Source organism: Bacillus rossius (genome assembly GCF_032445375.1).
Source record: "Bacillus rossius redtenbacheri isolate Brsri chromosome 9 unlocalized genomic scaffold, Brsri_v3 Brsri_v3_scf9_2, whole genome shotgun sequence".
In the NCBI taxonomy this organism is placed as follows: Eukaryota; Metazoa; Arthropoda; class Insecta; order Phasmatodea; family Bacillidae; genus Bacillus; species Bacillus rossius.
In genome coordinates, this window is record NW_026962013.1 from 4,222,006 (window position 1) to 4,247,508 (window position 25,503).

Below are 25,503 nucleotides of genomic sequence, written 5' to 3' on the forward strand. Positions count from 1 at the left end.
ACTTCGAAAGTGACACTTTTATACAAAACAACGGCACTAGTGTTCAAAACCTCATTTGGCCCTATTTTTACTTTTTGTAAAATTTCCCCTTCGTTTAAGGATTTTTTTTATATCTCGTCATTTCTAATGTAATCCCATTTTCTGAAGTTCGCGTTATTTGCCCGTAAAAGAAAAGTATTATCCAAGAAGAAAATATTTTTTAAGGGATATTTGCTAAGTAGCTACTATTTTGTATTTCAAGGATTGGTTGCACATGTTAGAATCGACTAGTTCTATGTGTGCTGTTTAGTCGTCTGCTTCATAGTTGGTGTCATTTTAAAATCCGTTTGTAAGGTAAAGTAAAATACTTGAAGCTTTGAGGTCACTTTAAATATAATAATATGAATTTTATTATTGCCAGTAAAAGTATGTTTAAGTATTTTATTTTTTTATTATTTAGTGATTCAGGCTGTTAACGTGGAGACTTGTGTAAATGCTGAGTTGTTCAGGCAGAATACTGTTATCATGCTGTTTAACAAAAAACAAACTACTTTAGGTGCTACCTCTTCATAAGTTTATACACAACTGTACCAGAGGACAATGTTTAAATGGATGTTCGAAACTGCCACCTTTAAATTGGGATTTAAACTTTCTCGCAGTCGGTTCCACGTAGATACAATTAGGTATTATAAATCTCCTCCTAAACTTCCGCATCTTTTTCGTCTCTACCACCTTTCCTTCAATTTCGTTCTGCTCCATACCATGTATCGCCAGGAAACAGGGCCTGTCTCTTTCTGTGCTGCTCCAAACACTTATATAGCATGTTAACCAGCTAGCTGGCCTTTCCTACCTACCCCCTGTCCACCCTGAACAGACTCCCAGCCTTTAATATCCACTTTCTATCCTGCGGCATGCGCACCTAACTTCTGCAAGCATTCCTCACGCCCGGTCATCTCCTTTCTCTATCCCCACACATGCATCTCCCGTTGTGTGGCCTTCCACTGTACTTCCTCCAACCTAATGCCCCTCTGTGGTCAGGCTGGTCTCTTGGTAATTGTTCTGCAGTGGCAGCCCCAGACTCGGGGGGGCCCTGGGCCATGTACGTCTACAGGGTCCTAATACTGTGGAGAAGGGCCTTGCAGGTGGGCCTGGGGATGTGGAATAGCCCTGTGATGAAAAGGCCGGAACATTTTCAAAATAAATTGTCTAAAACAATGTTTTTAAGTCAGCCTGGAACTGAAATTGGACCATTATTTTTCTTTTTTTTTTTTTTTCTTAAAAAATTTTGATGATGTTCCTAGGAAAAATTATACTCGGATAGGTTTTTATTTATGCTAATAATCAAATTCTGTTGAACTATGAGGCATTAAATTTTCTGAGTGTTTTTATTATATGAAATAATAAAAACTCAATTGAAATTGAAAGGTATTGGTTAGCACTTCAAATTAGATGCTAATAAATTTATTTTTTTTGTTTTTCCAGCAATTTTCTCATTTTTCACAGATAAACTAAACAAACAAGGATCATAATAAAATAAAATCGCTAGGGCGAGGCTTGGGATACCCCTGTTCATGTTTCCAAGCTCTGGAACACCGAGTGATAGAGCTCTGTGGCCCTGTATTCGTAACGCAGTGCGTGTGTGCTTCGCTGAGCGCATTTATTATTACTTTTGATACTTAAAGATTATATAGAGTGTTTAGTCAAAAAAAAACTGTGAGGAGGGGGTTTTTCATCCCTGAACTCAAACCGGTCCCAAGTTGTGCCCCAACAGATGAGGCACCACTTTTGAAAATTAATTCTGTTACAGCTCAACATATATTGGTAGTTCACTATAGGCCTACATTTACGAATCAAATCGTGAAGTAAGGTTGTGAGCACTTAAGTGCTCTGGGAAATATTTTAAATACAGTTTACATCATTTTCTGTCACATGTCATGTTTCCTTATTTGATGGTGCTTTGTTTTTGGTTTGTCATAAATTCTCACTTCTTGACTTCAGAGAAATTAAGGCTTTAGAGCTCCTTCACGTGAATCGTAAGGATGAAAGAGTTCTTCCAAGTCTGCAAATTTTACAGTAAACTGCTACATCCAGTAGTAACATGTAATACAAGTCCAATGTAGAACTCATGATGCATAATATATTATAAACATAACACACCAAGAATCCGAGACAGTATTTGTGTGTGGGGGGGGGGGGGGGGGGGGGGAAATAAAACCCTACATCTATTATATCAAATCCTGGGTGCCATTTTTTGATTAGTTCCATCTCGTGTACCAATTTCTAACACAAATCTGTTATGAGTATTTTGTACTTATAATTTGATTGCCTATTTTCCTCTTTTGTTATTGACGTGACAACGTCTAATAAATCGATGAACGCCGGCTGCACGCACGAAAAAGTGTCCCATTACGCACATTGTCCCATTACGCTGTGCCCTGTTACGCTCATTGTACGCTTGCGCCGCATCTATCTCTCTTCCGCTCGATTGGAACAACCATCGATTTGACTTTTTCGAGGCACATTAAACTTGAAACACTTCCATTTATTTCCTACTTTTCCTATCATCGTCCTATCCTTAACAGAATAACACAGATTGGAAGAAGTTAAATAGCAAACATGTATAAAAGTTATAGTTAAAATAATCTGTTCGTTAAAGTAATAAACATATTTGAATTAATGGGTTCAAATAAAAGTAAATTTATCAATTAAATTGTAGATTTCATTTCACTCCTTCTTTGTATCCATACAAAATAGCGATAATTAAATAAAAATGATTCAATTTTATTCATAAAAGTATGCAATCATTTCATCAATGTTTTGTTAGGTATGACGTCACGTTAAACTATCGTCCGTAAACCGACTTTACAGACAACGAATTTTTTTTATGTAATGTTTAATGTACAGAAAAATTATATTTAGTAGAAAACTAGCATGATCATGTGATTCACATGGAGATTTTGCATCGGTAGATGTTGTTTTCGGCACTGTGCAAGTGAGGGAGCTCTGGGGCCGTGCGCCCGTGACGGAGTGCGTGCGTGCGTACGTGCGTGCCGGCAGGCGCGGGATGGCGGCCAAGATGCCGGAGCTGAGCTACTCGTGTGAGATCTGTGGCCTGGAGGGGCTCAACGACGAGGAGATGCGCTCCCACATGGTGGTGCTGCACCTGGAGGGGGCCGCCTCCTGCCCCTTCTGCGACCTCGCTGATGTGAGCCCTCTCTCCACCCGCCTGCCGGCTGTGGGGCACTCGGTCCCTCGGCTGATCACGTCCTCACGGCGCGGCTTGCCCGTCGAGTGACGACAGACTTCTGAAAATACTAGAGACGTTCCTATGTTTACCCTGAGAACACAGGTTCTATATTCCTACTCGTTTCTGAGAAATCACAGTCAATAGATTACTTTGCAATACCTGTGCAGGGATGCGTCTGCCGCAATTTTCTTCCTTTTCCCGTTTCGGTCTGCATGCGTGTGTGTGTGTGTGTGTGATTTTGAGAACTTTAGTTAAATTGTGGAAATGTCCAATTGCATCAGGTTAGCTGATTTAAAAAAAAAAAAAAAGTCAACACAATGTGGTTAGTATATAGCCACATAAAATGAATACTGTGAAGTCATGTGAACAGTTTGGTTGGGTCGGGATAGCTACATACGAATTGGTAATTCCTAAGAAACTATAAAAAAATTATTTTACAGTATTTTTAATGTAGCTGACTTAACCCAACCAACCATCCATACATCCACAAGGTTCTCAAGTATTTTTTAATTTAGCTAACCTAACGTATTCGATCATTCTCACACGCAGACGCACGCTCGAAAGCGAAAAATGGTGGCGGCCACGTCAATGCACACCCATCGTAAGTTGTGTTATTATAAACTGTGATTTCTCAGAAACCAGTAGGAATTCAGAAATGCTGTTTTTGGGGAGAATTCAGAAACGTCTCTAGTGTTTGAAAAAAGTATTTTCGGAAAAAGATTATTACTTCTCGGAAAAGCTGCACTGTAATAATATTACCTAGCGTAGATCATTGGTGTGTACCTGCACAAACTACGGCAGGATAGTGTGCGTAGTTTCCAGAGCCACATGAGACCGCGTGTGCTGTACTATGCGTCACTTCAGCATTATGTTAGGCTTTAGGCTAATTATTTACGACAATTTTGTAATAATTACTGTGGTCAATCTGAAGTCGTTAAGTAATATTCAAACTTACAAAACTTTTTTTTTTTTTTTTTTTTTCAAAATATTTTTTACCTAGCTGTTCTCACAAAAAGTAACTAAAGAGGTTATTTTGCAAAATTCTAAAAATGCTATAAAATTTGTTTTTGTCATCATATTATTAAGAAAAACAAAGATTTGTAATATTGTGATGCAATGTTGTTTTGTAGTATATAATAATATTGAGAAAAGGGTATTTTGTTTTGAGGAGTACAAAGCATATTAATAATGGTAATTTTTAAATATTTGTAACGTAAACCTGTAGTGCGTAACTGCATGTGGGAGCGGCAGTGACACTCTCTGTGGAGCGTGTTCTGTGCCAGCGTAACTTCTTGGCACAGCACTGCATTGTCTTTTTGAGCACAGTTGAACTCTCGTTTATGGCAGATGTATCATATTAGTATTTTGGAAACATATTTATCATAAGTTCTTATAATGCATTTTGAGGTGGAACGTTTCTTTTGTTTTGAGTTTCAGATGAGGGTTTCATGCGTAACTTATATATCTATATTATTATATCATCTAATATAGTGGATACCTCAAAATGTGGTGTTTTGCTACAATAGTTTTGCACACACACTTCTTTAATTTGGTCAAATTTTAACGTTGGATTTGCACATAGTTTAATAAAAGTTGTATTCATTTCTTTGAAAAATAAAAAAAAAATTTTTGCTAGGTGACACTGTAGCATTTTTGTAATCTAGACTTACAGGTACAAGTGTTTAGTTAGGCTCTGTAGTTTGAAGAAAGGACAGACTCATTTCAGGGATAAGCTGGCAGTTTTAAGTGAGAGAGTACCATACTGTCCTCGCTAATTAGTTATATCGCTGGTGTTGATAGTGGAGCAGTAATCGCTAGGGACCGGAAAAATTCGCGGATTCAATGACCTCTAGGATAGCCTCCATTATCCTCTGCACTTCTCAAGTAAACACGCGTGTTCATTGCTTACTACATTGTGAGTCGTCTCTACGGGGTAGCTTGTGATTCGACGCTTCTTTGGTCCGTAGTCTCTCATTGGCCCAGAGAACTCCAGTTAAACCGAGAGAGCCAACAGCAGAACCAGCAGAATTGTACACATGTTAGAATTTCAGCCCATCGCGAAATGAATCCGCGATTTTTTCCCGGTCTCTAGTAATCGCCGTTTCCACGTGGTCATGAAGCACCCCGGTGGGAATCGGTCTCGGCGGCTGGAGTGTGGGATGAGCAACGGAGGGCTCATTGCGGCAGGTGTCGAACGAGGAGATGCAGACTCACGTGAACGCGGCGCACCTGGACTACCTCACGCCGGAGCGGGAGCTGCTGGCCTTCATCGACGATGAGGACATGTTCGACTGCGAGCGGCCGAAGCCGGACGGCCGCGCGCCGCCGCCGCCGCAGCAGCACAACGGCTGGGCCGCAGACAACGGCAACAACAACAACAACGACTGCGACGACGCGGACGACTCCGGCAAGGAAGGGCGGAGGACGGGGGGGCCGGGCGGCAGCGGCGGGGGGGGCGGGCCACGGCTCCCCGCTGCGCTCGGGCCTCGCGCTGGACCTGCAGGCGAGCGCCGCGCGCGCGCCCCGGAGGCAGCAGTGCCTGCTGTGCGCCTACCGCACGGACTGCCCCCTGCAGCTGGAGGAGCACATCAACCGCCAGCACTTCGACCTGACTAGCCCCTCGTTCCCCCCCTCGCCGCGCGACGCCGTGTACCACTGCCCGCTGTGCGTGCGCCACTTCCAGAACGCGGCCGACCTGGAGCTTCACGTCAACATCGAGCACAAGGACGTGCTCAGCCCGGCCAAGGTGCTGAGCCGCGGAATATCGCTGGTTCTGAAGGAGAAGGGTCTAGCGGTTCTCATTCCACCGTGAATCCAACCTGTGACGGTTTATTCCAAAGCTATCCAAGTCATAATAATTACAGATACAGATACCCTGAGAAAGTACTTGTAACTTAAGAGCTAGTGTACGAAGTACAATTTTGTTTAGAATTCCGACCATCATCTTCCGGACCAGCATGTTTTGAAATTTAATAACTATTAATCTTCCATAATTGGGATTCTGCTTTGTAAACCACGTTAGTTAAGCACAGTGTTCGTTTCACATCCCACGTGTGCAAGTGTCGGTGTGGTTGGCACTCTCGCTAGCGGTGTCGTCGGCACTGGGGAAGCCGTGACGTGTTGTTGCAGCCCAACCACGTCCCGGCGAGCAACGCCGACGCCTGGACCGAGAGTTGCCCCGTGTGCTGTACGTCCAGCTTCAAGTCCGCCCAGGAGCTGGTGTCCCACATAGAGGACCACTTCAACCATAAAGGTGCGTCCACTACACGCCGGTCCTTACCGGGCACACCTGCCTGGTTGTGGTGAAGTAGTGAACCTTTGGACACAGTCAAACCCTCTCAAGAAAATTTCCTGCATAATATATAAATTCATATAATTAACGGTTGTGTTGGATCATATTTACAACTCTTGTTTTTCTTAACACACACTTTATTTTGGTCTCTTGCAATGTCACTGCCTTTTGAATTTACCTGGTTTATCTTGTTTTTTTCCCCCCCTTCAACCTTTTGTTGTGATTTTGCGACTTACAAAAATTTTTTTTGTGTCAACCTTTAACAGTCCATTTTTTTATTTTTAATATTATGTTTTATTTGCACACACATATTGATATATGTTTTGCTCATCTTGTACTCGCAGCTTACTTGTAGTGACCAAGATCGGGCTCCCCACTTACCATATAGTGTTCTGATCTGACAGTGCTGCGTGGGAGCATAGATATTTATTTGTGTTTATGTATATATATAAATATTTTAATTCATTTTAGGAAAATGCAGTTTCTGACAGAATTTTAAATTCATACTCACTTAAAATCATTTTTATTAAATAGCAACACTTTATTTAAGAAAGCTTTACTTGCGAAAGCTGCAGTCCTTGAATGCCGAGGACTGCAGGTACGGACGGGTGGTCGTGGTGACGCCGGCGCCCCGTGTGCCCCCAGGAGTGTCCCCCGTCACGCCGGACGTGTCGTCCGACCGCCTGCTGGCCCGCGAGATCGAGAAGCGCGAGCGGGAGGTGAGGCGGCAGCGGGAGCAGCACGAGTTCGAGATGCTGCGGGTACGTACGCCCTTTGTCGTCCGCACCTCGGGCCTCGGCTCTGGGAACTCTCGAGAGTGGGCCGTGCGCTTCGGATGCCCCGTGCGTTTTTTGAGTCGATGCGTTCCAGGTTCCGTGGTCGGGGTCGCACGCCTGCCACGGATGCGTCAACGGGTTTGATTCCCGGTGGGGCGGACTCTTGATTTTTTTGCTAGAGGGAAAGGTGTTGGACTTTGCAGTGGGGTCTCACGTCCCCACCACCCACTCACTGTCGGTGCTCCTCGTTCACGTCACCGCTCATCCCGTCGGATGACCCCGGCGTCTGACTCGGGACCGTGTGTGCAGGCGCAGTACGGCATGGACAACCAGGGCAACTTCCGGGAGCAGAGCCTCACGAACATGCAGAAGGCGGTGTACGCGGGCGAGATGTCGGTGGCGGACTACTACGAGCGGCAGATAGAGCTGCGAGCGGCCGAGAGCAGCGGCGTGGACGACGGCAGCTCCTGCACCAAGGGTGAGCGTCGCAGTGCGCTCACTGACACACGGCGATAGTGACCGAGCGGTGCTACAGCCGTGCCATAACAGCAGTGGTCGGTTACAGTGCTGTAAAATCGTTATTCAGGGTTGTATGTGTGTTGATGAGGCAGAACGATAAGTTCAAAGCGCACTGGTGCTTCTTGCACGGTATCACCTCTAAGGCCAACTGTGTGATTTGAGCGATGACCATAGATAACTGAAAATAAATGTGTAATGCAAACCCCGTGAGTGCTTTCAAGTATCTCTAATGGGAGTTGTCAAAAACGTATTCACATTTTAGCCATTTTCACTTATATTAAAATACAATCTGAAAACTAAGTACGCAAACAGAACTACTAAACCCCCCCCTCAGCTATTCTTAAATGCTTTTCTTAAATAGACACCACTCAGGTGACCATTTTTCAAATTGTTTTTTTTTTTTTTCTGTACACCAGGTAGGCGAGTGCCCTTAAGTTATTTTCACTTGTTAGTGCATGGTTTCAAATCACTGCAAGAGGTTATATGTCTAGTAACTATTTACCCCAGAGTACTTTTATTATTAACTACGTAATGATGTGCTTTAAAACAAGATTTTATGTATCGATAAGAATTTTACGAAAAGGAACATAAAATTACACATTTAATTGTTTACAGTTTAGAATAAGGAATCGCAGTTCAGTTGTAGTGACTGCGCCGTACGTCGGTGTGGACCGGTCGGTGATGCATGTGTGTGAATGTCCTGGTGCAGACGTGGTGTCAAAGATATGCGCGGTGAGCGCGCTGTCCGCCAACGTGGTGGCCACGCTGATGTGCACCACGGCCGACCACTACGCGTCCACGTACGGGGACAAGGGCTGGGGCTGCGGCTACAGGTGAGTCGTCTCGAGAACCAGGGTCCGCCGGGTGCGGAGTGCCTCCGAGCCCTCAGACTGTCAGGGAAGTTACTGTAAAGTCAAGAACTTGCCATGTACAATAGAAACCTGTAAGTTTTTCTGCATATAGCATCATTTTTTTAATGTCCCGACATTTTCCCCACAAGGATATTGTATCTATTTCCTGCATATGTTTTTTTTTTCTTATCCTCCCTTGAAAAATGTTGTAACACAGTTCTACAGAATTTTTTTTTTACTTTAGTTTGCTGCTCTTAACTGAAACTTCTTTATCACCTTAAAAGATGACAAATTATTTTATAAGGTTTGAATGTTGATGTGACGTATTGACGGCAGGGGCTGACACAGGACTGACATCTGGGAGGACACAGGAAGTCTTAATACCCCCTCCCCAATGAAATTGGGGGGAACGAGACTTAATATGTAGACACTAATAATAACCAAGTCTAGATATTATTAATGGTTATACATTCGTAAATGATAAGTATTTAATTTTAAAAAATTGTTCCAAATGTACTTCAGAAATATTTTTATCCATTTCATCTTTTACCCTTCTTGGGGCAGGGGTGTTTGGTTTGTAAAGGGGGGGGGGGGGGGGCGGGGTTATGTCCCCCTATTCTCACCCTTCTGGATCTGCCTCTGATTGATGGAGTTTTCTTTTTACTATGTTTCACATTTTAAAATAGGCTTGGTGTAAAAAAAAGATTGTTCTTTTTAAAGGGCAATATAAAATCAATGGCAGATATTTGCAATGTTGATTGTGTCATTTTAAGTGTAATTATGTAGGTTAAGCAAATTCGAGCATAGATTTTACACATGAGTGGTTTTAACATTAAGTTTGTTTACATAACTTAATGAGTCTATTGGTAAAAATTTAAAACACTGATAAGTACTAAATTAATATTTCCTGCTTATACAGTAGAGTCCCGCTAATCCGAACCCCGCTAATCCGAAAATCCACCTAATCCGAACAGGGCTGGGATAAAAAAAAATTTATATCATTTAAGAACTAAGAAAAGTAAAGAAAAACAAGTTTTTTCAAGTAATGTATGTTTATTAATATGTACATAAGAAACTTATAATTTATCTATCTATGTGAGTAATTAAAAATATTATGACACTAAATATGTACGCTAAATAATAAAGGTGTATTTTTCGTCTGACCTTCGTTACATATTTTATACATCAGACACTAAATACGCCTCAAAAAGACAGTACTGTATATGGCATTATATGACAAAATTCCGCCTAATCCGAATTTTCGCTAATCCGAACAGGGTTCGGTCCCAATTAGTTCGGATTAGCGGGATTCTACTGTAATTTTTTTTTTCTTATGCTCCCTTGAAAAATGCTATAACAAGAGTGCAACTGTATTTTTTACGTGAATGTGCTACTATCTTCATCATCGTGAAAGATGACGGATAGTGTGAATGGTATGATTGTTGGTTGTGCAGGAACATGCAGATGCTGCTGTCGTCGCTGCTGCACCACACGGGCTACAACGAGCAGCTGTACAAGCCGGCCCTGGGCTGGCACGCCAGCCGCAGCGCCGTGCCGTCCATCTCGCGCGTGCAGCAGATGGTGGAGTGGGCGTGGCGCCAGGGCTTCGACGCGCAGGGCTGCGACCAGCTGGGCGGCAAGCTCTTCAACACCCGCAAGTGGATCGGGGCCACGGAGGTCGTCACCGTGCTCTCGTCCCTCCGCATACGGTCGGTGGCTCCTCACCTGGGGAATAGTGCCCTGATTTTGACGTGACAACGTCTGATAAATCGATGAACGCCGGCTGCACGCACGAAAAAGTGTCCCGTTAAGCACATTGTCCCGTTACGATGTGTCCCGTTACAATGTGTCCCATTACGCTGTGTCCCATTACGCTGTGTCCTGTTACACACATTGTCCTGTTACACACATGGTCCCGTTACGCTGTGTCCCGTTACGCTCATTGTACGCTTGCGCCGTATCTATCTCTCTTCCACTCGACTGTTTATAAAGTGAAGTGACAAGTTAATGTGGTTTTCATTGCTTATTACAACAACAATAATTTCGGCAATAAAGCATTGATTATTCTTGCATTTTAAAAATCTGATTACTAGTAATTATAATTTCAAGTATTTATTCTTTTATTATTAAAATAAAAATGATTCAATTTTATTCATAAAAGTATGCAATCAATGTTTTATCATGACGTCACGTTAAACTGTCGTCCGTGAACCGACTTTACAGACAACCAATTTTTTTTTCCTGAATTTTTAAATCACATGATAATGGCCAGCTCCTGTCTTGCCATGGGAAACAGCTCAGTTGAAAAAAACTACACGCCCGGCCTGTAAACTGTGTCACTTGTGCCGCTCTAGCCCGGAGCTTCCTGAACCGCTGCACGGGCGTGACAGGCGAGGGAGGATGACACGTGGGATACGGGATGAGGGAGAGGGTTCCTTCCATTTCCTCTTGCACCCTCCCAGGCGACCACTGGTCATCTCTGCGTTCAGTGCTTTTCCAATGACCCACTACTTTCGAACAATAGCTGTAAAAAAAATTCCCTACTGCCGCTTGTTATTTCAAACGAGGCAGGGTAAATCTATCTACTGATGAAAGTGGCATTAGAAAAGCTCTAATATCTATGGAATAAACATGTACTAATTTAAATAATTTTCAAGTTCTTTGTGCTTGAATTGTGATTTCCACTCCATATAGTCTTTTCATGCAATTTATAGTCGTTAGTAATAAGTAATTATATGTTTTATGTGTCTGTTCATATTATTTTGATATTATATTGTGTTTATATTTATTTTCTATATGTGTGTTTGTTTGTGTTTGTGTTTGTGTTTGTTGTGGTCACTGCCAGCGTGTGGCACTCTGGTCCTCGAGTGTTGTCTGCATGCGTGCAGTGGTACCGACGAGGGTGTGGAGTCCACACGTTGGCAGTGGCAACTGTGCACTTGTGTCTGTATGTGTCGTGCCCATCACAACTGTTGGTGGGCAGGTAACAAATTATAAATAAATAAATAATCAGAAAGATTGGGATTGCATTATTTTCAGCTGAATACGGTGCATTATGTTATGAAGTATACGTGATCAGATTTCTGGTCCAATGTCTTGCTTTCGTGTGTAGTGTAAACGAACTGTACTGATTCACAAAATTTTGCCTATATGCCGATACAACTTTTGCCGATTCACCGATTCTAAACTGATACAGGAAAGAAAAAAAACACATTTTGGTTAAAAAAATTTTTATTAAATTTACTTAATTACCCAAATAACTCATTCTAAGTAAAGCATGCAATGCAAATGTACATGCATTTTAATTTATAAATGGAACATAACCTTTTTTTTTTTTAATTTATTATTTTTAGCTAATTTTCATTTTTTTTATGACCTGTTAGTTGCTTATTGTAATATGCATTTACTATTGGAGGATGGAAAATTTAATAATTATTTAATCAGTATTGATATAAAATAATATTTAATAACAGGTAACTATGAAATATATTGATTCAAAAAACACAAATTTCAAAAAATGAATTTTAAATGTGCAAAATTGGAAGACTTTGTACATATTTACGATTCAAGAATGGCAATTCTAATACCAAACTAACGCGTTTACAGGCGAAAATTCACAGTACCTACATTTATATGGAAATGCGTTACATGTGAACTCTTTGCACAAGAAACAGTAAAAGTAATGACGTTATGTGAAGCCATATTATTATTGTGTTATTCTTTAAATTAAATTTTAAAAAATTGACTTAAGTTAACTAAAAAATGACTCCGTTAAATATTACGAATATTTCTTTGCAGTTTAAGCAATTGGTGTTTTCCTTTATAGTGTAAAGTGAGTTTTTGTTCTTATCCAACTTTACGGTGCTGGTGATATATTTATTTAAGATGTATTAGATTAAAGAAAGTTATTAAAACATAGGATGTTTAAGTTATTTTATGTATGGTTGGCAAATACAGCTAAGAAATAATGCGAGTTCAAAGCATATCGTAGTATGAAAAGTGGAAAGGGCACCGATGGATATCGGCTAAAAATTTACAAGCTTATCAGCCGATTCAACTAAATGTCGGGGAAGTCTGCTTCTGCTGATTCGTATCGGCATGGCTCCAGAGTAAACTTCTTATAACGATGCAGTTACGAATTGGGTTCTTTGTGGTTTTGGTGTACGTCGTCAGTATTACTAAGGTGTGTTGACCTCGGCCAAATGGGCGTGGTGTACCTGTGTTCGCTGTGGTTTTGGTGCTGCAGTTGTGCCAACGCTGTGCAATGTTTGCCTTGGCGCGGTGCGGTGACGTGTTGTGGCGGCTTGTAGCTGCCAGCTGGTGGACTTCCACTGCCCCACGAGTCCCGACGGCAGCCACCCCGAGCTGTTCAACTGGGTGCTGGAGTACTTCCAGGGCAAGGACGAGTTCAAGCCCCCGCTCTACCTCCAGCACCAAGGTGGGTCCTGCCCGCCCGTCAGAGGGGAGACTGTTGCAGTTCCGGTGCTCTTCAATTCATTTGTGACAGGATGTGCAGTCAGTAGGGACATGGAATTGCGATAAAACCTAAATAAACACATTAAAGCGTGTCAAAATACCGCATAACACCAAAAAGCAAGTTAATGTACCGCATAGCATTGAAATGGAATTCAACAAAAACTTAATTCAAATCATAAAAAAAAAAATAATCTTGGAATTTGAAGATCAAGAAATGTCGTTAACAGAAAAAAAGGTTTCTACTAAAATGTGTAGATCAGAATAATCAATTTAATTAGTTTTATTGTGCTACTCTCATTGAATCACTTCAAAACTACAATCGCTCTCTAATTTATTTTTATTATCCTGAATGTATCTCAGACCAATTCATCACAAATATTTTAAATATTTTTATCATAAAAATGCAGGCTATTAATTTTATCACTATTTTGGTAGAGTAAGTATTACAAAATATTTTTTTATAAAAATAAAAACTATAGCACCGAAATATTTTTTTTTTAATAACGTAATTGGACTAAAAATTACACCATAAAACCTTGTCTCTAGCAATGGGTCGGAGTGTGAGGTGCAATGATCAGTGCCTCGTGATTAGTTGCTGAGAAGGCAGTGGAAGGCTTCTCAGGTCCGTTGCCAGACGACCCACAGATGGACTCGGGGGAACCAGGGAAAGACACGTCACGTCCAGAGACCTGCAAAATTCGCTGATTCATTCGGTGATGGGCTAGAATTCAAACACGTGTACCTCTTGGATAATTTTGCTATTTGCTTACTGTTCACCTGGACGAATCTCAACCGGTTGTAAACCCTCTACCGAAGAAGGATCGAATCGCGGACAAACCAGCCGAGGCGACTCACAAGTCGGCAGCCGACGAACTTGCGTTATTTTGCCCCGAGTGTGCAGGGGTATGTGCAGTCCATCCTGAGGGCCATCGAAACCCGCGAGTCTCGCAGGTCCCTGGTCGAGTCGCACGCGACGGGACCCGGCCACCCCCCTGCTGTTACAAATAAACTCTTACAAATGACACCATAAAATCTTGTCTCTAGCAATCGGTCGCCATGTGCGGAGGGAGCATCAATCAGTGCCTCGTGACCAGTTACCGAGGAGGCAGTGGAAGGCTACGGACGACCCACAGGTAGACTCGGGGGAACCGCAAGCAGAGGTGTGACGGGACCCCGGCCACCCCCCTTCCTGGTGGTTCGCAGGCCACAGCCGCACCGTCGTGGGCGTGGAGGCGCTGAGGGACGGCGGGCTGTGCCTGCTGGTGCTGGACCCCAGCCACTCGCCGGCGCAGATGCTGCAGTTCGCCAACACGAGCACGGCTCCTGCCGCCATGCGCCTCATCAGGAAGTCCCTGGCCGCCATGAAGGCGCGCCAGTACCAGGTGGTGGCCGTGTGCGGGATCATGGACACGGAGCACGAGTACCAGGTACCTCTACCGGCCCGCCCCTCACACCTTTCAAAAATGGATCAGAATTGGTCACCGATGGTTCCAAATTGAAATCGTCGTCCTGGTTTTAAAGTTACGGGCATTTTTTTGACGTGATGACGTCCTGTAAATCGACGAACGCCGGGCTACACGCACGAAAAATTGTCACGTTCCGCCCGAGCCGAGCGTGCAAGAACCGGCCGCCCGCCGTGCGAGAAAATCTTCTATAATATCAAACAGGTTAAGGCGGGCTTTTTAACTAATTGTTCGTGATTATATTTAAACAAATTATTTAAATTAAATTTGCAAAAACTGTAAATAATATTTGTAAATTAAAAAGTACTTTTTCATCAGTGTTTTCTAACGACGTTATCACGTAAAATTATCGTCCGTAAACCGACTTTACGGACAACCCCCCGTTTTTGTGTGTGAAAACGTATCTCTTGGACCATCAGGTATAATTTAAGAGGAAAGAAATGAAGCGCCCCTTTTTATGGAATGTAATTTGTTTATAATTTTTTTTTACCGGTTAATCTCAAAATATTTTAAATTTTTTTCCCAAATGTTTTAAAATCTCTACCCTTCACAAAATTCCATATTACAATTGATATTTTTTTTTTTGCTATCTTTAAGTTGGTAACAATTCAAAATATAACTATCAATGCAATACTTTCGAGAAAAATATTTCTTTGCTTGGCTTTTATGAGGCAAACATTTATAGTTTGTTTGCTTTTACTTTTCATACTGTAAAAAAAAAAATGTACCTTGCTAACTTGGCAAGTTATTTTAAAAGATGCTCATTTAAGTAAGCTTAAAAATTTTAGAAAATGATAAAACAGTGACCACTAATTAATACACACACGTGCACACGCACCATATAACCTAAACTAGGTACTTCATATTGAGTGTTTTTACATTCAAAGTCATCTTATAATCAAGATTGACGTATATATTTTGTATATCGAATGTATTCCTGGTGTTCCATGAACAGTTGAAATTTGTTTTATTATTATTATTATTACTTTTTTTAGGTTTTCACACATTTATATGTCGTCTTATATTCTAAGTCGTAATGCATTTGATTTCGTAATTCATTTGAGTTAGTAATATGCGTTCCAGGTTGTATTACACTTGAAGTCTTATACATATGAGGTTGTCGTAACATGAGTTCTATTTATATTTTATTTATTTATTTAATCTATTCAATTTTACTTTTTATTTGAAGTGATCCCATATGCACAATGCATAATATTAAAAAATTGTTATAAATAGTCTAAATTTTTTAATATTTATTAGAGAGATAAATAATGGACAAAAACTATAATACAATATTTTCAATTTTAACTAACTGGACATTAGTTCGAAGCTAAAGTTTACATTTTTACTTGAAAATTAGTGTTTTTTTAATCCATTATGAGAATTTTGTATCAAAATTTAAATCAAATGTTTCAAACATTTTGATGTACATAATTTTTATTATAATTGTACTACCGAATATTTGCACAAGCATTCATCTTTCGTTACTGATCATCTGAGCATGTCTTATATGATGTGACGTCTCATAAGAAAGAAACTACGTCACTTGTATTTTCTAATAAGGTTAAGGGAATTTTATTTTCAATTTTTTTTTTGGCTCATTAAATTTTATACTTTTCACATTCTTTAATTTTTGCTGATATTTTCGTAGTTCGGTTAAAAGAAGTGTAGAAGTGGGAGTGTTCCTGTGTTTCTGTGTTTCTCCAAGCGGCACCCGATGTCGATGCATGTGCTGCGTAGTGACCACCGCAACCCTCACCGTGTTGTGTGTGCGTGTGTTCCAGCAAAGCAAGATGCTGCGCAGCGTTCGTGTGCCCCAGGACCGGTGATAGCGCGGCACGGCTAGCCACTGCTGCCTTTACCTAGAACTGTCTGTTTTACTGCCTTAACGTCTAGTCATTTTTTTGTTTCCACACCGATGCGTCGGGGCGGCCGTGAAGCACGGCATTATCACCCCCCCCCCCCCCCCCCCCCCCCCTTCTCGCTTGCCATCGCAGGCACGGCACCGCGCGTCTGCGCTCCGCTGAACACTTGTGGCAGCCCTGTTCCAAACATGCCTCCAGCGTGTATTTCCTTCTGCAAGTACGTGTTTACAATTCTAGAGATTCCACACTCATTCATATCAATAATTTCAAAAAAAAAAAATAATAATAATAATAATAAAACATTTAGATGTATATGTAAATATTTTGTTACGATTAATTATTCAGAACATTTTTCCTACTGGATGTATGTCCTTAAATGCTCATATGTTTAGTTAAATGGACGTAAGAATATTTGGCTAATAGACAAAAATTGGTCTTTCTTATTGGTTGGTTTTTCTATCTATATTAGTGTGAAATCATTATCTATTCAAATGAGTATGAATAAAAATAAAGCTTAGCTTGGTGGCTGCCGTCACGTGTCATGTCGTTCGAAGTCGGTGCAGCTACGAACTGGCTTTCAGAAGTGTTCTGATGAGCGCGGACGCACTCTAGCGAGTGTGTGTGTGTGGCCCTGTTCATAAATTTTGTAATTTTCTTACCTATTCGTTGACCTGTAGAGTTCTAGTGTAACACAGTAATGCAATAGGTGGCAAGTCATATTTGCTAATAATCAGTGTTTTATTTTAGTAAGTCCTCATTTAAGGCAGTTCGAATTTAGTGAACTTTAAAATGTAAAAATCAAAAAATTTCACAATGTATTAGCAAAATAGTTGATGCTGTAAGCGAAACTTGTACTTAATTTTTCTGTGCAGGTAGTACTAGAGTGCATTTTGTGTTTGCTAATTTGTTTGCATTGCTGCAATTTTATCGAGAGATGAATTTTTTATGCTGCTATTTGTAGCCTGATCACATTTTATGTATAGTTTTTGTGTTGCCAAGTCTTGTAAGTGGGTATTTGAAACTGGTCATGTAAGTTTTTTTTAGAGCAAGTATTGAGTTGGGTACCGCATGTTAGTTAAAGATATTGTGAATATTTTTGTGTGTATAAAAGTGTTTTATATGAGATGATTTTAAAAAAAAATCCAAAGATTATTTTATAAGTTCTTTTCCTGCATTATTTGTTTCTTGGTTGAGCTAGCGTGATAATTGAAAATGCACCAATGTGGTGATGGTGCAACCAGCTATTGAGGCATGGCTTTTTTTCATCTGGGGTCCTAATGGACACATTCCCAATCAAGTGTTAACTTTAAAAATAAATTCAAACCTTGTATATTTCTTAGAGTGGAAACGGTGTAATGTAGTTAGGTTTCTTTAAAATAAAAATATTTCTCTTTGGCTGATGTATAAAATCACAACCATACACATCTAGCCAAGTTACAGACAAAGTAAACATTAGATATTTCATTAGGGGAGTTAAAGGTGTTTGTCTGCTGAAGTTGAAGTTGTTAAGAAGTTCAATATTCTCACGTCCCTATAATGTTTTAGTGTTATGTTCTCCAGCGCTGTGCTGTGGAAGCCAAATTTTATGCTTCACAAATATAGATTTATAACTATGTATGTTTGTGCATTACCAATTTTATTAGGTTTCTCATGATAGAGTTTCATGTGTTAAGTTTAAGGAATCATTGACAAAAGGACCAAATGGTTAATGTAAAGTTATGAACTTTATAGCCCCAATAAAAGTATTATTTACTAATAATTTTTTTATGATAGAGGATTACGAAAACTTAATTTTCTGTTCAGAGGATCGAAGGATGAAACTAAAAGAATCAAAATATGAGAGACACTTCGCAAGGTTGAACTGCACAAGGAAAAAGAGTCCTGTAGTTGGATACCATCCAAAAAGAAAAAAATTTGAGTTTTTCACAGATCTATTCTGCAGCTATAACTGAAGATTCTATTTTCATTGTGTTCAATCAGCGAGCTGAGCTCTATTGCAGTATCGTCCGTCACTTTGCACGGAGCCCTTAGGGTCTAACTGAGCTGATTGTTCTTAGGAACATTTAAATATATGTTTTGCTAATGTGATTTTTTTTATATATTTTTGCTTGGATTCATCATTTTAAAAGCCTTTTTTTTCTTCTTAAACTACAAAATATGGTTACAATACAAATAATTTTTATTAAAAAAAATACGTTTTTAAAACTTATTACGTAATATAAAAAATCAGGTCACAAGCAGTAACATAAACCTGGCAATTCTTCATCCTACTTGGAAATTTCTACCTTATAAGGTATTTAATCAGTAGCGTACTCTTTTGTTTTCATCTGAGGCCATCGTAGTCAAGGTTACTTTCCCGCAGCAGAAGCTGCGACTGTGTGGCGTACTTCATCCACTGAACATGCAAGTATTCAAAGTATATTTTTTTTTGTTCAGAGGTTCTTTTTAAAAATATCAATAAAATTTCAAACCTGGTTTAGAACATGTTTACAAGCATTCTAAAGTTCAGATCTGTTGATTGTTTAGGAATTTTAAATTTCATTATCCTCTTTTTATTTTTTTTTCACTTAATGAAGTGTCCTGGTCTTGGCAGAGGCAAGATTGTAACGTGTAGAAGGGGCCTATTTACATCACAAGTTGAGTTTTCTTTATTTTTTGCTGGGCAATTGATTATGAAATAAGTTGTTTTTTTTGGTTGTGTAAACATGTAATTTTTTAATATACAGTGAAACCTAATTAAAAAAAACATGTTTTAGAAAACTCATTAATAAAAAATGTTTTCTCATTCCCTAGAAATTACTTATGATTTATAGTGCTAAGTAATTTGTTTAATACACTAGTATGGTTATTATGTAACACAAAGTTATCATTGTTCTAATCTCAGAATAATGTGAAGTTTCAACTAAAATAATCCTGCTGCCATTGCTTTGGTTCATTGTAGGTTGGGGAAAAACCTTGGAAATGTTATTCTTCCAAATTGTTGGCTATTTCTTATTGTAGGTAATAATCTAGACCTTTGCTTTATTGCTCTGTTGAATATGAACGAGAAAGGTGTTTTATTTTCCAACCATTTTGCAGCTGTATTAACGGTATTTTTAATTTTTGCCTTGGTAATGTAACCATATTTTGTTTAAAACATTCCATTATTTTGCTGCCACACAATTTGAGCTAAACCATGTTACATTCCTTTGGTTGCAAAAGTAGTGTCTCCCAGTTTTGTTGTACGGTCATTACATGGTTTGTGAAACATGGCGTCACCGATACACATGCCAATCACTGTACACAAGATTTCATGGATTTATTTTTAGTCCAATATCTTTTTTTTTAAATATAGGATTTCAGTGTTATTTATATTTTTATAAAAGCTTTTTTTTTAATACGTACTCCACCAAATTAGTGGTAAAATTTATATGATGCAATTTTATGATAAAATAATTTGTGTTAAATTGGTTTAAAACAGATCCATTCAGAACAATAAAAATAAATTAGCAAGAATTTGTGGTTTGAAAGTGATTTCAATAAGAGATGCATAGTAAAACAAATCAAATTGATTTTTCTGATCGATGCACTTTGATACAATTTTTTGTCAAGAAATAATGACATTCCTTGAATTTAAAAATAATTAAAGATTATTTTTTTAATGATTTTAATTTAGTTTTGTTTAAAGTCTACTTAATTACATGATATAACTTGGATTTCAGTGCTGCATGATGCATTAACTTGGCATTTCATTTGTTATGAGGTGTTATGACACGCTTTTGGGTATTATTTTGGTTTTATCGCTATTCACCATATAATCTTGTCCATAACAATCACAGAACTTTGTTTTGTTTTGCAAGGAATCCCGCATTTTACTTCACACACAAACGGGTAACAGGCCAGCACTTTAGCTATTGACATACGTGTGTGAGGTCTCGAGTTACCACTTGCTTGTCTCTAAGTGTGAGACAGGTTCTATCCTAGCAATATGACATTTTCAAAACAAAGCAACATCTTTAAGAATGCTGTTGCATGTTTTATAAGAGAGTATGTTTATTTGATATGGGTGTAATTTATTTCTAAAGAGCATTTTGATCATTGTTAATAATTATAAAAAAAATAGGGAAAGGTTAAGTTTTTCTCAATGAAATGCATTTCATGATAACCAAAAAGAGACTGTAACGCAGACAAGTAAAACTTGGGTATAATCCGACAGACTTCCTTGTTTCTTCAACTATAACTTCGTGAGTGTATATAACTGTAAAAAGTGCATTTCACGTAACCAGTAAATTGTGACTGTTCCCTAGAGAAATGGTGCACGACTATGCGTGTATCCTTCCACCTCGGCATTGGGCAGTGAAGCTCCCGGTAGCTGTGCTTCTCCGTGCATTTCTCGCCTCCTGCGGTGGTTCTTTCGCGGAGTCTCGCGGCTCTCGGAACACGTGCGCTCAAAGTGTTCCTTTGTTTACCTTCCGTCATCCCAAACATCCCAATAAAAAAACCACATGACTTGTATCACTATTTGGGGCCTTGCAAACCTAAACTTCCGACAGTTTTGGTCTTGTGGGAAAAAAGAAATAAAATATATAAATAAACTGTATTTGAGTCTGAATGTGTGGTTGCCGGGAGGAATAGCGTGTGGTGTGTTGTCTGGTCTGAAGTGCAACTGAAGTTGGTGGAAATTCCGGGGACAGCTTCAGCGTGAATGGCATACGCCTCACGTAGCTACTGTGTAGATCTTCATGTGTGTTCTGGTTTGAAGCTGCCTAAATTGTTTCAAAGATCTGTTGTTGACTGTTCATGTTGTTGACTGATGAGAATGTATTTATTGCACGTAAGCTACGTTAGAATAGGGTTTATTTTAGATGTTTGTACCTTTCCGTCCCGAAACTTGCCGTAACTTTTGTAACTTGAATCTTTTATCATGTGAGTGTTGCATTCTTGGTGTTTTCTGTGTTTCCTGTACTTGGTATTGCCTGTCATGTTCTGTTAAGTAATGTAAATATGTATGTAGTATGTGCATAGTAATTAGAGGCAAGATTTTATGTTTTTATTTTCATAAAAGCTGTTTTGTAATACTTATTCCACCAAAATAGTGGTAAAGCTAACATGCTGAATTTTTACGATAAAATAATTTGTAATAAATTGATCTAAAAGAGAAACATTCAGAATAAAAAAAATAAATTGGAGAGCATTTGTGGTTTGAAAATGATTCAATAAGAGATGCACAGTAAAACAAATTAATTTTTTTGGTTCATGCACTTAAGTACATTTTTTTTTTCTTCTGAAAATGACATTCCTTGTATTTCAGACATTGAAAGAGTACTTTTTTTTTATCATTTGAATTAAGTTTTTGTTAAATGCTACTTAATTCCATTATATAACTTGTATTTCAATGCTGTATGGTGTATTAAGTTGCATTATGGTGTTATGCGGTGTTTATAGACATGCTTCACAATGTTATTTCGGTTTTATCACAATATCGCCATATAATCTTGTCCATAATAATAATAATAATAATAATAAAGAATGTAAATATATGATTTATTTCAAATTTAATTGTAAAATTCAAAGTAGTGGTTTACCAATGTAATTTTTTTAGTACTGGTATCGGCTGAAAGTCCCAATTTTATGGATATTCTATATGATTTCCAAACGATACCCATGGAAAAAGTGCAATTAATATTTCATCCATTCAGGTGTCCCCCTTATTTTCTATTTAGCTCTTTATAGGTCTGTATCTGTATGCATCTGTTACTCCAATTTTTCTGTAATTAAGGCTATACTTGAATGTTTGTTAATTTTGTAAAGGCATAATTTATATTGTGCTATGCATACATTTTATACTGTAGAATCCTCTTTTTTTTGTCATCTGCGAATAACCCTCATAATAATTAATACTATGAATATACTGGCTTATTACTTAAAAATATTGAATTTCTGAAGTCTTGGACTGTGAGTACATATTTACAAAATGTATTGAATCTGTTTTGTATCGCTGCTTGTGTGCTGTTAAGTAGTGACTCCTGATCAGAAATTGGTAGACTGGTTAACTAGATGCATACACTCTCACTACTTCAGAACCGTGCGATCAAGTTCACTAGAACCTCTACTTCACAAACCCCGGATTTAATGAAGCAGTGACTTTACAAATACCGTGTTTTGTCGCATAAAGTTTTCGCACATTTTGTACCAAAATCAAATATGAAAAGTAGGCTGCGATTTTTACGCGATAAAAGCATTTTTGTTGAAGTAAAGTTATTCATAAAAACCAAAACTATTCATGGAAAGTACTTTTATTCAAAAAGTAGCATATACAAAAGCACGCCCAAAATTTTAATTAATAAGTTATGCAACAAAAACATATTTTGTTCAATTTTAAATAGAAAAACCAAAACAGTGACCCGAATGAGAGTCGGAACCCTGACAGCAATTTGAAAACCGATTGCTGTTGTACGGTGCTTTATCATGTCATCTTTACTACCTACAAAAAGCGCTCGGACAGCGGGGCCAAAAAGAACGTGCAATTTTTATGTAAGAATTGTTTTTTTCTTCCTCCAAAATTTTTAAGCTTGAAAATAACGATGTGATGAATATGCAATAAAACATGGTACATTTTCAGGAACTGTCAAAAATCTGAAATTTCTACACCAAAATATAAATAACTAGAAAAAAAATTTAAAAAATCACTATGAAAGCTTCTAAAAATGTTTTATTTTTTAAATCACTGCATTTTGTGTGGGCTTTAATACTCTCGATCATGCTCCTGTAAGAACACAAAAAAAATGGGACATTCCGTTTAAAAATGCAGCGGCTGTAACATTTACGACGTTGGTGGGCGCGGTTGACTCTCGTCTGGCCGGCGCGTACCGGCATCGTGACGTCGTACGGCTTACCTCTCCCTCCCCTGGTTTACATTCTTCATCCCTCCCAGAAATACAAACCATCTTTTTCTTCCCCTCTCTTTAACAGTCCAACATTCCCTCCCCTATGTACAACCTTCTGCATGAGAAACTGTCAACATCCACACCCCCCCCCCCCCCCCCCCTTCTTTTCATTCAACACCGTGTGCGACAAAAGCTAGAACAACACACACTGTTTTGTACATTCCATTCACGGTATATTTTAAGGCCTGCTTGACAGCCTTTTACCATTAGTAAATACTTTAAAAGTTATTATGGCATTGGACATTAAATTTAAAAAAAAACTTGGACTATGTATACTTTGTTGATTAGTCACAAAAGTATTTCTGCTGGAAAATTTCAAACTTCGAAATTTCTTGGATGGATAAAATTTAGCAGTGTCGTAAAAAAAATTTCCTGTCAGGAAATCACTGGAAAAGAGACCTGTGCGAATATATTTTTTGAATGGAATTTGAATGCAAATATCAAAATATTTTCAAATGCAAATGTAGAATTCAAATGTCAGGGAATATTTTTTTTTCTTAAAAATATTTCATAACTGTTATAAAGTCATATTATAACAAAGACTTATACATAGGTTTTTGCAATGGCAACACATATTTCACGTTGATGATTACAACTGCCTAAACACAGTATACTTTTGAATTTTTGGGAATTCTTTTTGGTAGTGGTTGCAGACTGTTCGCTTATTTTTAACGTATCAAAAAAATGTTTTGTCAGATGCCTTTTTTTTTATTTAATAATTATGGAAATCAGGTGTGCTATGTATAGGTACAGGTTTTTTTTTTGCTTCAGGAAAATATTTTGTATTGGTACTAATTAGCAAGACTTCAAATTTAAGATGGCAAGAGAATAAATATTATTAATGTAATAAATATTAATGTGTATGTTGAATGGATTTATTTTTATAAAAAGTTTAGCCTGTTAAAATTAAGAACTGCAAGGGAGTTTTCCTTTAACTTGAGATTATTTTTCCAGCAATGTTTTGAAAATGTCAGACGTTACCATGGGCTGGAAGATGTGCTAATACATGATTGGGCTGCTTCAAGCAGCTTGTCATTTGTTGTTCACTGTTACGTTAAAGCTGCTGCTTTTGTATGATTGGTGATTGTAATTATCTGTACAATGTATTCATCATGTGGTCTAGTCACACATTAAAAGCACAACCATATTTTGTCTTGTCTTTTGTGCATTTTGATATTTGTTCCAGTAGTTGTTTTGAATTTTGAACACATTTGTTCAAGGCTAGTGTTCATTAATTATTAATACAGTTAATAAATCTGTTATATTGTCGTAAAACTAAAGTGGTATTGATTTCATTTAAATTACCTCCTTTGTTTCCATTTAATTTTTAAAAGGTTTCTTTTGACTTGACTGGCACAATCCAGGCAAGTGTCTTCGTTTGTTCGGGGATGCAAAGTAAGTATGCAATGTGGAATGAGGAAGGGACAAGGATCATAAATAAGACATATTAGAGGAGACTGGATTGAATAGCTTGGTATTATGGCTGTGGCCCGATTAGTAGAGACAAGATTATTAGAGACAAGTAGAGACCAGCAGTGAACCAGTAGTGGTTAGGTCTCATGCAACTCTACTCTTGATACACATTCACGAAAGTCCACACTGAGTCGATCTCTTCTTTTGCCTTCTCTCTCTCTCTCTCTCTCTCTCTTTCTCTTTCATACACAATTGCATACTTTTTAATTTTCAAATATTATTTACCTACAGTTTTTGCAAATTTAATTTAAATAATTTGTTTAAATATAATCACGAACAATTAGTTAAAAAGCCCACCTTAACCTGTTTGATATTACAGAAGATTTTCTCGCACGGTGGTTGGCCGGTTCTTGAACGCTCGGCTCAGGCGGAAAGTGACAATTTTTTGTGGGTGTAGCCGGCGTTCTTCGATTTATAAGACGTCACGTCAAAAGTTATATATTATTTTTTTTTTTGCACTGCTGATAGAGTTCAACATTTTGTTAGACCTGAAGCCTGGTAGTTCTTGTATACAAGACATCTGACACACTGTGTTTCAGCACACACTGCATTTCCAGTTCACTCAACAAAAGATTAAAAGTTTGAATGTGACTAAGTATATATACTTTGTTCATGAGTTTTTATCATGGCTAAGCA

At 38.6% G+C, this 25,503-nt stretch overlaps 1 protein-coding gene across 1 annotated transcript; it reads left to right on the forward strand.

The window, feature by feature from the left end:
- Positions 1-2,182: 2,182 nt before the first annotated feature.
- Positions 2,183-24,669, forward strand: LOC134543308 (zinc finger-containing ubiquitin peptidase 1-like). Its single transcript, XM_063388237.1, is given in 11 exon segments — positions 2,183-3,184; positions 5,414-5,648; positions 5,650-5,972; positions 6,356-6,479; positions 7,164-7,279; positions 7,604-7,772; positions 8,523-8,646; positions 10,119-10,373; positions 12,975-13,102; positions 14,344-14,567; positions 16,388-24,669. Coding segments are annotated over 11 exon segments (1,884 nt in total). The 5' UTR covers positions 2,183-3,043; the 3' UTR covers positions 16,433-24,669.
- Positions 24,670-25,503: the final 834 nt, after the last annotated feature.